The following is a 12378-nucleotide window of genomic DNA, read 5'->3' on the forward strand; positions in this document are numbered from 1 at the left end:
TTCCCTAGAGCAGCTACACAAACCATGGTGCCCTAGATCCCAAACTGCATCTCCATACTGGGCTAGATGCAGTCAGCATACGGGTATAGGGCTTGTAGGGACACCCCAAGACCCCTTTCTACACCAAGGTGCTTAAATCTTCACCTGCCACACAGCTGAATTATTCACCTGGCTGAATAACTGTTAAGAGATGCACACAGCCATGCCACGCTAACGCTGGGCTCACCTTTACGCCAGCATTTATTTATTTATTTTTAAGAGCTGCACAAATCCTTCCTACAGCACAGCCTGATCTCTTTCTGGAGGAGCTGTCCCCCATCCCACATCTTGGCTAAGCTCCCCTGCCCGGCAGGCTGCTGCAGCCCTCCCAGCTTTCCTGCTGCTTCAGTCAGCCCCATCCAGGAGCTCCAGCACGTCCCAGCCCCGGGCTCGCTCACGAACACCACTGGGATTCTCCCAGCAGCAACTGTCAGTCCCAGCAGGGACACACAACTTCCAGAAGTGACACTGCCCCCTGAACAGAGGCTCTCCAGTGTCCCAGACAAAGCCCAGCCCCAGTCACGTCACGTAGGGAGCACCACCAATATGAATCCTGCAGGCCGCTCCAGCACAATCCCTTCGAATCTGACGCTGCCACCTGCAGCCTCCTCCTCCAAGGGATGCTGCGGGGAAGCTCCTCTAGCAGCCCCACAGTGCTGCTCCCCACAACTTCCTTGGACACCCCCTTCCACCAGCAGCCACCTCCAAAGGAAGCGGCAGCCTGCTGGGGATGCCCAGAAGTCTGCTCTCCTGCAGGTTTTCTGAGAGAAGCACAAGGTCGCATTTAAACAGAACAAGATGTCCTTTTGCAGAAATATTTACAGAGCAAAACCAACAGCATTTGAGTCACTTCCTGCCCTGTCTGCTGCCATCCCCTCCTCGAACTTCCAGCACCTCCATGTCCCAGTCCCCAGGACGTGCATCCTACTGTGCCACAGCCCCTTCAGGCCAGAGCACCCCTCCCTGTCTCTCTCTCTCCCCCTTTGCCTGCCGTTTTTCCAGAGCAGCTTGCCTCCCACGAGGCTCCCATATGCCTTTGGAGGAGACGCAGGAACCCGAAGAACGCTGGCAAGCTGCACTCCTGGACCTGCAGGTATTGTTACGCCACCTCGCTCCCCACGAGAGCGGTGCCCACTTGCGTGTCCTCACTGGGTGCCTCCTGGCCACGGTCCGTAGGTGTACTTTGCTGAAATGCAGCCAGACTGGTAATTAGCTAACGAGCAATACTCTCCTCAGTTTATAAATTCAACATCTCACACGCTTCTACAGCAAAAAGCTCTTCCCTGGAGTAGTCCAAACCTTCGACATTCACACAAACTCATTCATGGGTGCTTTAATGTCAGGCAAATACATGTGGCAAGACAGGGCCGAGCTCCACCTGAGATTGTGAGCCACCCCAAAAGGCCAGGTAAGATCTGTTACACCGGTGGGAGAAATCCTATTCCTGCGGGGAAGAGCTGGGGGCAAGCAGCCCATCAGCAGCAGCGTTGGTCTCGGTGCAAGCCTGGAGGCCAGCCGACAGCAGGACGAGCTGGAAGGCAGTTAATTTTAGCAGCGCTGCGTGCCCTGCCCAGGCAGTCACCTTTGGCAGACAAGGAGAGCGCTTCAGTTTGCACTTGTAACAAACTGGACACACACAAGGAGTAACTGGGGAATTCACACATCGCTGACCCGCAGGCTGTCAATGCCCACATGAGCCACAGCACCCTGGAGCACAGACAGACCCTGCCTCGATTCCACAAGCACTCAAGAAAGCTCATGAGGGACCATCAAATCTGCCACCACACCACCTTGCGGGACAGAAAACCCATCCTCTGAGCCACACAGACTGTCCTAAAAGCTGCTCTTAGATGTAAAACCTTGCTACTTCTCAAGCAGCTCGAGCAAATCTCTCTCAGTTACCTTCCAAGTCAACAAAACCCAAGGGAGAAGCCTGCTCTGCAGAGCCCTTTTCCTGCTAGGGTTTCCCCAGCACACACGTTACGCAGTCAGGTGGGTAGGCATTAGCAGCTCTGCTACCCCTTTTGCTTTAAGTAGGTAATGGAGCAAAAATGGAACAAAATAGACTAAACTTCTCCAAAGAGGCAGGCTTGACCATTACACACGCTTTACCCATTTCCTCCCAATCCACACTGGGTGCTGCTGCAGTCCCAATAGGACTTGGAGCTCAGGAAATTCAGAATACTGCTTGGCTCTCCTCTCATGGGAAGCACTTTGTACAGATGCTCTCAGAAACCACACACCAGCACCCAGCCAGACCCTGTGGCTCGCAGCAGGGCTATGCCAGCAGGCTGAGAACAGCATCTCCACACCTGGGGAGCAGCGTCCCAGGCCACCCAGGGGCACGGGCGCTCACCAGGTTAGGCAGCAGAGCCCGGGAGCACGGCCAGGTTTGTCCTCTGGGTGGCAGAGGGAGAGTGGGTTTCACCCCCCTGTGCTGCGTGGCTCTGAGCAGCTGGGCTGCCCCACCAGGAGGTCTCACCGCTGCTGAGAGGGGCACTTCTCCTCGCCCCCTGCCCCAGGACCACCCTACCCTCTGTCCTGTGGGAACACGCGCTGCTGGCAGCTCTGCTCCACTGCCGGCTGCCTCAGCTCGACCCCAAGCTCACAGCTGCGTGGCACCAGGGGCACACAGGGGAGCAAAGGGGAAGCAGGGCACCCTCAGGCTGCAGCAGGACAGTTCAGGCTCTTCCCTCGTTATTATTTACTATTTTAAACAGGTTGCTTTGCTCCCGCCTCTGCCATTTGCTCCTTTTCCTCTCCAATTTCCACAGCACTGCCCCGCTTCTCTCACCCCACAGGCTTTTACCAGGCAAAGGAAAACACAACACCAAGCAGGCCCACCCCCTCCATATCTCGTTCACAGCAAGAACACATCTCACCAGTTGGGAACTGCTTCTCTAGATAACAGCCCTAGCAAGAAATGTCCCGATCCTTCCCCTGGTGCCTTCTACCACACGGCTCCTCTCCCAAGCCCCTGAGGACTGGCTAGCACACGGCAGCACCGTGCTGCAGGCAGCTCTCAGCCCTGAGGACCAGCACGAACGAAAACCACAGCTGACGATCACACCCGGAGCTAAACCTTTTCCTTGCCAAAAAAAAAGGTGTGGGGTGGCTTTACTAAAACTCTTGTTTGTGTAGCGTGATGGCTAAGAGACTGGGAAAGACAAAGTGTTTAACATACTTCAGGGAAAAGATTTTGCTCTGCTCGCTGCATATATGACCTGCTTTAACCAGCCGCCACGAAACCTACCTGTGCCCCACGCCACAACTCGCTCACACACACAAGCAGTCAGTGCTGTGAACCATTCCTCAGCTCTCCTGGCACAAGGACCCGTGCCCTTCCTGGCACCCAACCCACTGGGAGTGCTGCAGACAGCACCGCTCCCCTCAGAGTGCTGCTCCCCAAGCAGCAGCCCACCCACCTCTCCTCACCGTGCTGCCACCCCGGGCAGATCCTGGCCCAACACCTCCTTCAGGCTGAGTTCCCGGGACCTCCGCGGGCTCCAGCTCACTCCGTTCACCATTAGAGCTGTTTCTACAGCAACAGAGATGCACAAACACAGCCCCACAGAAGCAGAGCGGTGAGAAAGGCACCTCCTCTGCCATCACCGACTTGCAGGCTGTACTTTGTCCCCAGGATTTATCCGAACCACTTTGAGGGGCAGCAGAAGGGCAACAAGCAACGCCAGCGTGCAGCCACGCATCTTCTTCCCCTGGCTCCTGGGAGATGGGGGTGAACAGGGAGCATCAGCAGGCACAGCAAGCTTTGAGTTTGTCCATGCTGTGTGAGCAGAGCTCTTCCAGAACCAGTGACCTACAGCAGCTCTCATTTTTGTGACGCCACCCTGGAGCCTACGGTTTCCCCATCAGATGGGCAGGGACGATGACGGGAGAACCCATGTGTTCTCCACATGAGAAACAGCCCCGGCTGCCAGCAGGTGGGCCAGGCCATGTGGTACAGAGCGCTTCCCAACTGCCTGAGAAGCACCGCAGAGGTTGGAGAGAACCTGCGGGCACGTGAACGTGGACAGCACTAGCACAGGGAAAAGGAAAGAAGAACTGAAGTGCCCGAGAGCACCCCCAGGCTGCCACCCTGCCCTAAGGCCTCCAGAAGAGGAACCAGTCCTGGACCAGCACAAGCACAGCTATAGCAGAGTTCAGTCCGTGCCTCAGCCAGGCCAGGGCACCCAAGAGGAGAGCTGTGATGCTGCTTTCAGGTTTTATTGGCAGGCTTTTTGGGGTACAAGTGCAGTTACGGGGATTTTCTTTACTCCACTTGAAGCAGTCGAATCTCACTTCCCAAACGTGTGCATGTGCCTACTCGCTGCTCCTTCCCGGCAGGGAGGGCCCTGCATGGCTTTGTTCCCACAGCCCCCTCCCCACAACACCAGACCTGAGACCCAAGCTCCCCAGGCCAACAGGAGACAAGCTCCAGTTCCCACACTGGGAGTACTCCCCACCCTTCTTGGCCCCCAGTGCTTTTGCCAGCCTTGGTATCTCGAATTAGTATCTCAGATATCCCATTACAGGCCCAGCCATCCTACCGCAGGCTTTCCTCTTCCACTTTGCCCTTTTGCTTTTCCCAAGGCAAGCCAACAAGACCCTCCTACACCCCCAGCTCCCTACAAGGGAGGTTAAGGACCACTGCAAGGACCTGCTCCGCCACAGTGACTGCCCTTCTCCCCACCAGGATCACGCTGCGGGTGCTCCGTCCGCTGTCCCAGCAGCACAGTGACACGCAGTGACTGCAGGTTTTACGCACCCCGTGTCCCTCTGCCCTCTCCCAGTCACCCCGAGAGGAGTGAGCCTGGCCAACCCTGGTAGAAAACCCGCTCCTGCTTATTAACCGGAGGCATCAGTGCCACTTGCACATTTTGTTTAGGAACTCACACGTAACTTTAAGTGCTCCCGTGCTGTCTGGTGCAGCTCAGTCAGTTCCATGGCTTCCAGGACACTCGCAAGGTACAATAAGAGGTCAGCAGAGCTATTTACCTCCCTGCTGACACGGAACCTCAGGGCCATATCGTCCCAGGGACCAGTGGGATCTTGCATCTTTCAGGATCCAAATGCTCACTGAACTTCTAAAGCTTTCCAAGTTGCTGCTAGAGCAAGACTCCCCCTTCCCAGTCCCTACCGCTGCCCAGATCAAATCTGAACAGCGCGCCTAAATTATTTAGGGCTCAATGATTATACCTGGGTCATTTGGAAAGACTCACAGGCAGTGTTTTCAGTTTGAAGCAGAGGCGTGAGGGAGAGATTAATTACCCTGATAGCCCAGGTCCTGTCTAGACTAGGAAACTGAGGTGTGTCCAGCAGTGGAGCAGTGTTTGGCCAGCCAGGTTTCATACCAGGCTCTCTGGCGGACAAAACCCACGTCCTAATAGGCAACAGGAAGGTGCATTGTGCGACAGGGTAAGTGTCACATGCAGCGTAGGTCCAGGTTGGTGGAACCAACCCTGCAAGAGCTGGTAAGAGGCCAGCAGGACCGGCCTCTGTCAGACACACCAAGATCTGAGCACGACAGACGGACACAACTGCAAGGGATCGTTACCTGGTAGGGAGCAGCACTGCAGGGGGCACAGACGGGTCAGGCTGCACCCGACAGACAAGCATTACTCTTTGCATCCCACGTTCGGGACAGCCTGAGCCCCTCAAGATATGCAGGGAAGGCAGGTGCTGCATCCTCCTCTGGTACCCCGACACAACAACTTGGAAGGCAGGAGATGAGAGCCTCCATGCTGCAGGAACAGTTTTCCACGTGCCCCGAGCTCTATCTCTTGGCTGACGACTCTGCGTGCTGCAGAGCTCACGTGAAGCCTTACCCAGGGGCAGCGTGGACACCGACATGTAAGGACAGGTCTGCTAACTGTTGTTTATGGGAGCGGCCCCAGGCTTCAGCTGGTAGGGACAGGCCTCCTCTCACATTTCACGCAGGGATCTGATCAGAGGGCAGGGCAGGCCAGTGCTAAAGCAAGCCAGGGGCTGCCCTGAGCGACAGGAGAGACAGCGCTTTCTCCCCAGCTTTCCCCTGAGCCCCGGCTCCACAGGGCAGCGCTCCCGCGGCCCGGCAGAGGGTGCGGCTCCACCCCAGGCTCTCTCCAGCAGCAGAGCCAGTTGAAGAGGTTCCTACCCCACCCCACCTCCCCAGTGCAGACCTCTCCAGTCTGGTTGGGTTTGCTGGAGGCGGGGGACAGCTAACTAGCCCAGCACAGACAGGCAGAGATGCCTGCCTCTCCCTCCCCCCCCCTCAACTTCTCTTTAGGGCACAGTTGTGCATCCCCTGAGGCAGCATCCAGCTCCGGGGCATCAGCTCCAGAGGCAACTGCAGAGGGAGGCTGAAAACCAGCTCTGCCTGTCCTACCTGGGAACCACGCCCGAGATAAAGACTGCTGACTCCACAGCATTAGAGACCATGGCTGGCAGGACCGGTCCCTCTCCCGCTAGGCTCCCCACTGCAGCCGGCCCGTCCCGAGGTGGCACAGCGCTGCTGCTGCCCTCTTCCCTCTCACCAAGTGGCATCGAAAGCTCACGGCACCGCTCCAGTGACGTGCTGATCCCAACTCTTAACTTACAGGGTTTTGCTAGTCCCTTCTCGCAGTAACAGCCTGGCAGGATCAGCCCTGAGGCAGACAGGAGGTGAGATTTCTCCACACTTCCCATGCCCGGGAATACCAAGCACTCCTCTGAAGAAGTACAGGGGGACGCCAAGCCCGCAGTGTGCCAGGCAGTCCTTCAGCAGCTCCACAGATCCACGCAGGCAGAGCAGCTCCATGCGTGGCAAAGAACTCCCCCTTCAGCAGGGCACCAGGCCAGCACGCCCTGCTCGAGCACCCCAGCCAGAATTGCTCCCCTAGTCACTCCTGCCTCAAACAAACTCAGGCTCTAGGCGCCAGCGTGCAGCGAGCTGAGCAGCGTGCTGTGGCATGGGCTGGGCGAGACCACCCAGTGCCAGCCAGCAGAAGGCTTCCAAGTCTCCGAGAGGAGCCATCACATTGTTAACGCCAGGGCTGGACCGTCACTCCAGCCTCGGGACACAATAGAGCATTTCAGCTCCTCCATGAAGGGGCTACACAAACATGTGGCTGCAGCTTCCAGAGCCAGCACCTCGCACCAGTCCCCGCAGCACTGCCTCCTTACACTGAGGAGCAGCAACACGTGTGCAGACGTAGCAGAGAAGTGCTCTGCAGCCCGGCAAGTCCTACCCTCAGCTCCTCAGGGCGCAGGCTGGCCCTACCAAACCTGTAGGTGAGGGATATGGCTGCCCTGCACGCTCTGTGCTCATGCAGCACCGTACACAGGTTGCCTTCCCCGACCTGCAGCAGCCTCCCAGAGCATGCCAGGACACGGCTTTTTCCAGGTTTAGTTGTGGAAGATGAGAAGAAGACACCTGCACAGGGACAAAGCTGTATCCAGACCAGCTCACCCAGCCCTTTGTAAATTTGGATGCCGTGGCTGTACAGCTTGAGCCAGGAGGCAAGCACAGGGCACTGCGAGCCACCTGATGCACCATCAGGCTACACAGCGATGTGTGAGCTAGCAGGAGGGTCCTGTAGGACTGTTACTACGCCCAGAGCAAAGGTAAATTTCTCTTCAAAATCTGGATCTTTCACCAATGAACTCATTCAAAAAATATACACTGATCAGATTTTTGGTGAACCAGAGCAAGGCAGCAGTGTCACTCACTGAAAGCGAGGCAAAGTACTTGAGGCTGTCTGTGCATCCTGAATGACACTGATCTGGTCTCAAGACCAGGACGACGCACCAAGAGATGCTCTAAGTGTAACTGCCCCGGCACACCAGACAGCAAGCTTCTGTTGACATCTCAGGCCACAGGTATCACCTAGCCCTGCTACCAGCCCACGCAATTAATTCAGCCCCTTCAACGCTATAAAATATTCTGGTCAAGGTTGCTTGGCTGGTAAAGACTATTCTCACACATGGATTTTTTCTTTTAAATATGTTACCTTTTGTTTCACACCCACATTGATCACCAGTCACACTCTTTGTGAGAAACAAAGCACAGATGTGTACTCTACTACCAACCACCTGTTTCCCTACCTAGAAGGGTTAATATAGGCATGCGAAAATCAGCTCCCAAGAACGATGTATACGTAAGAGTAGCATTTTCAAATAAGTCATAGCCATCACTTTTGTCTTCCTGGATAGTTCACCTATGATACTGTTCTGGCCCTTGCAGAGCAACAGCAGCTAAGAGAACAGCTCCCCACAGCTCAGACAAAGTCAAGAGCACACATCTAGGAAAAAAAAACACTAAACATCTCTGAAAGATCCTTCAGCAAGGAAGCTTCACGGACACTGCAAGAGCACAGCGAGCAGGAGCTCCCAGAAGAGCCAAGCAGGAGGCATGAACCAAGCCTCACCAAGCACGCAGGGGTCACACCTCCTCCTCCAGGCTGCGGGCCAGCACAGACACAAGGCCACAGACGCCTGGGTGAGCCTTGTCCTGTGCTTGCTGCCCGTGTGCCTTCCCAAGCCCCTTAAGCACGCAGCTCATCAGCACGCAGCCGTTTATCCAGCTTAGCACATTCTACTGGAGTTAAGGCCACGTACGCTCAAGACAGCAACTCTTCCTGCCAGTTTTTATTTGTGAGATTATAAGCATTTTTACACTGGTGAATTCCTGGCTGCTAGTCCCATTCCACTGCTGCATCCCTGTCCAGCTCTTTTGGGCTACTTCAGCTGGGTCGCTGCATGGCTAAGGCTGTGGCTTAACCAAAAACTGAAGCCTTGCTCCAAGAGAAGTTATCTTGCCGGCCTGACTGCTGGCTACAGAAGTGGTCACCTTCAGCAGCCCAAGCTACGTATCACACAGCTGTGGGAACAAGCATGTCAGGACGAGGGAGGACTGCAGCTTTTGGCAGCGTTGCCAAATTGAAGCACCCACCAAAGCACTTGGGGAAAAAACAGCCAGCTTGAAGCATCCACAGATGTATTACTGTTGGCTTTTCTTACAGCACTCTCTCAGAAAAAGAGAAAAGACTGAAAAAACCTTCAAATCAGAGTTACTTCAGCTCCCCAAAACAGGAAAAGGCTGACTACAAGAGTGTACATGACTGCCACCAAACTGTTTTGTGCTACAATCCTCTCCGCAAAATGTGACCGTGCAACAGATGCGGCGAAGCCCCAGAGAAGGAGCACACCTCCAGTAACCCAGGTCTGCAGACAAGCCACAGCTGCCTATGCAATATCTTCCTTCCACAGGGGCCAGGCCTGGAATATCTATTTGTGCCCTCACCACAGGGTTTCCACCCCAGGGCCTCCTGCAAGGCACGTGCCAGCTACAGCTCCCCAGCACTTATGGCCAGGTACCCGGCACCAACAGAGGAGCAATGAGAACCACTCACATCTGAGGGCAAAGCTTAACACAGAGAGCCATGCTGCCTCACAGCAAGTGATGTCAGAGCATTAAAGGATAAGGATTTAACTTCACAGGCAGCACCTCGAAGGTGAGGGTGCGTGTACTGCTGTGACTGAGAGACGAACCCTGTCACAACCTCAGTTATCACAGAGTTAATGCTTGCACTTCCCGCAGGGTTTACAACTGCCTCAAAGTGTGATGCTGGGGACACAGCAACTTCCCTCCTTCCCTGAGAATAGCATCACAGGCTCTTGGAGCAGCTGCTCCCACACCACTCAGTTATGACCCAACTCACAGACCAGTTGCCTCAGGCAGTCCCCCAAACAGCAGCACAAACATCAGACGAGCCAGAGCTCCTGACAAGGCCTAACCAGGTCCCGAACTTTGGAACAGCTCCCCCAAAAGAAAACAGCAGGAGACACATGCACAAGCAAATTTGAGCTTGAACCTGAAGCTGGTTTTCACTGATTTCACACAGTGCTCAAATCGAGTCCAACACAACATAACGGTAACACACATCATTGCACCTTCTCCAGTTGCTACAAACACACAGAGAAAATCTGCTGTGACAAAAGCTACAGACACACACTTTGTATTTCTATCCAGCACCTTCCCAAAGCATCTTATGCAGTTCCAGCCCCCAACACTCCCCTCTTCCAGAGCTCAGTCAATCAGTGCCCTCCGTTAAGGCAAGCATTGCGATGCAGACAGGACCCACAAAGCCATCCAGCGCACCACCGGTCGAGCAAATACCTCAGGACAAGCTGCAGCAATTCACTACAATGTGTTTTTTTGTTTTGTTGTTTAAACCTGTTGCCAGTTAAAACCTTTTCTTTCTTCAGTTGAAGAAAGCCAAGAACAGGATTTGATCAGTAACGGCCAATACTGACCAATCTTTGGCTGTAGCGGATCCTTTCTTCTTCAGGCTCCATCTCCGACTCTTCTGAAGAGAGTGAGAAGGACACTCCAGGGCTGCTGTCGTCGTCCTCTTCCTCCTTTGAATTCAGAGGGAAACAGTGAAGCAGGTCTCAGGGACATGCAGCACCTACGTCCCTCATTTCTTCACTCGTTTTGAGGTTGAATCCGAGCCCCATGAGTGGGTCTAGCTCAAGTGAACCCAGGGGATGAGCCCACCTCAACTTTAATGCTCCCATTCTAACTTTAGGCATGACCTAGGGTAAATGACTTTGCCAGCTGTTCTGTAACACATGAGCTGCAGGTCCCCAAGCAGGAGAAGGCCCCTGCTCCACCCAACCACCGGCACGAGCGGCAGCTCAGCAGCCTCGCACCGGGTACAGGAACCAGGCAAGCTGTGCGCCTGCTGTTAAACATTTGACGGCAGCAGGGGAGCAGCCTGGTTTCCCCAGAGCGCAAGACTACGCACGAGAGAACCGGCTCCTCCAAATGACACGGCTGCTGTCCTCTGGGTATCCTGCACCGCAGCGCTGGGCAGCAGCTGCATACACACAGAACATCTCCCTCAGACAGGGAGCTGTACGGGACCTCGCTGCAGCCCTTGGGAGCAGCTGGGGGTAGGGGACTAACTCCCATCTTGAGGAGACCTGCACGCTCCCATCTCCCAACCCGCCACCTTGTGACACCACGCCGCACACGGGAAAGTTTCCCAAGGTGTCAGGTGGCATCTCAACTTTTTTTTTTTAAAGGAGCAGAATGAAAGCAGCACCTAGCTACACCGCAGCTCCTAACCCCACGCCTACGACTTCGGGGCAGGACTCTGCCGTCCCGTGCGCTACCACGGGACCCGCTGCCGTAGCACGGGCAGCACCGCTGTCCCCCCCCCCGAGCTTTCTCTGCCCCCTGCCCCTCCGGGGAAGGTTTGACAGCGCAGCACCGCGCTCCCCCCGCCGCCAGCACCGGGACCGGCCCGAGCGCTGTTTGTAAACACCCCCCGAGCCCCGCGCCCCCTCCCGGCCCTGCCCCGGCCCGGCGGGGCCCGCTGCCCGGCGGAACAAAGCGGCGCGGGGGCTGTCACCCCCCGGGGAGCTGTCACCGCCGCCCGGCCCCCCGCCAACTTCCCGGAGGGGCCCGGCCCGACCCCCCCGGAGCGGCCCGGCCCTCCCGCTGCCCCCCGGCCGGCCCCCCGGGGGCGGCAGCCGGCTCCCCCGGCCCGGCCCCTCTCCTCTCCTCCTTTCTCCCCTCCCCTCCGGGGACTTGCGGAAACTTGGCGACCGGCGGCCGGCGCCCCCCCCCCCGCCCCGCCGCGAGTGGCTCACCAGGTCTCTCCTGCGCCTTTGTCCTCTTCTAGCGCCGGCCGGGCAGAAACACAACAGACGGCAGGGGACGGAGCCCCGGGTCAGGCGGCGACCGCGACCGGGCCCGGCCGCCCCGCCGGCCCCGCCGCTCCCCCCCCCCGCGCCCGCCGCCCCCAGCGGCCGCTGACAGCCCCGCCGCCCGCCCGCCCCCCGCCACCACCGGCCCCCGCGGGCCCCGCTGCCCGGCCCGGCGCCGCGTCCCCCCGCCGCCACCACAACCACCACAACCACCGCCGCCGCCGCCGCCACCCCGCGCCCCGCACCGCCGCCCCGCGGCCCGCTGCCGGCCGGCCGCCACCCCGCCGCTCCCACCCCGCCGCCTCCTCCTCCACCGCCGCCGCCCGCCCCGCCGCCGCCGCCGCCGCCCCCCGGCCGGGACGCGCTTCCCCTCCTCACACAGGAGCCGCCGCCGCCATTTTGAACCCGTCAGAGCCTCACATACACACTGCCTCGGCCGCCGCACTGCGCCTGCGCCGCCCGCAGCCGCCCCGCGCCCCCCCCCGCCGCCTCCCCCGGCGAGCGCCGCGCGCATGCGCCGCCCCCCGCCCGGCCCGCCTCGGCCGTGCGCGGCCGCGCGCACGCAGCCCGCCCGCCCCGCCCCGCCGGAGCGGGGAGGGAGGGGGGGGAGGGAAGCGGGCGCGCATGCGCCGCCACGGGACGCGCGCGAGCGCCCTCCCGCGGGCC

The 12378-nt window shown here is 57.9% G+C and overlaps 1 protein-coding gene across 1 annotated transcript in view; it reads right to left on the reverse strand.

Moving 5' to 3' along the window:
- KDM2A (lysine demethylase 2A) overlaps positions 1-12138 on the reverse strand; it is a 38535-nt gene extending 26397 nt beyond the window's left edge. The window contains exons 1-3 of the mRNA XM_032188883.1: positions 12091-12138; positions 11656-11683; positions 10312-10416 (exon numbers count right to left, since the gene is read on the reverse strand). Coding sequence (XP_032044774.1) covers positions 10312-10416; positions 11656-11683; positions 12091-12110 — 153 coding nt within the window. The 5' untranslated portion in view covers positions 12111-12138. The remainder of the gene's footprint in view (positions 1-10311; positions 10417-11655; positions 11684-12090) is intronic.
- Positions 12139-12378: the final 240 nt, after the last annotated feature.

The sequence above is a fragment of the Aythya fuligula genome, chromosome 5 (assembly GCF_009819795.1).
Source record: "Aythya fuligula isolate bAytFul2 chromosome 5, bAytFul2.pri, whole genome shotgun sequence".
In the NCBI taxonomy this organism is placed as follows: domain Eukaryota; kingdom Metazoa; phylum Chordata; class Aves; order Anseriformes; family Anatidae; genus Aythya; species Aythya fuligula.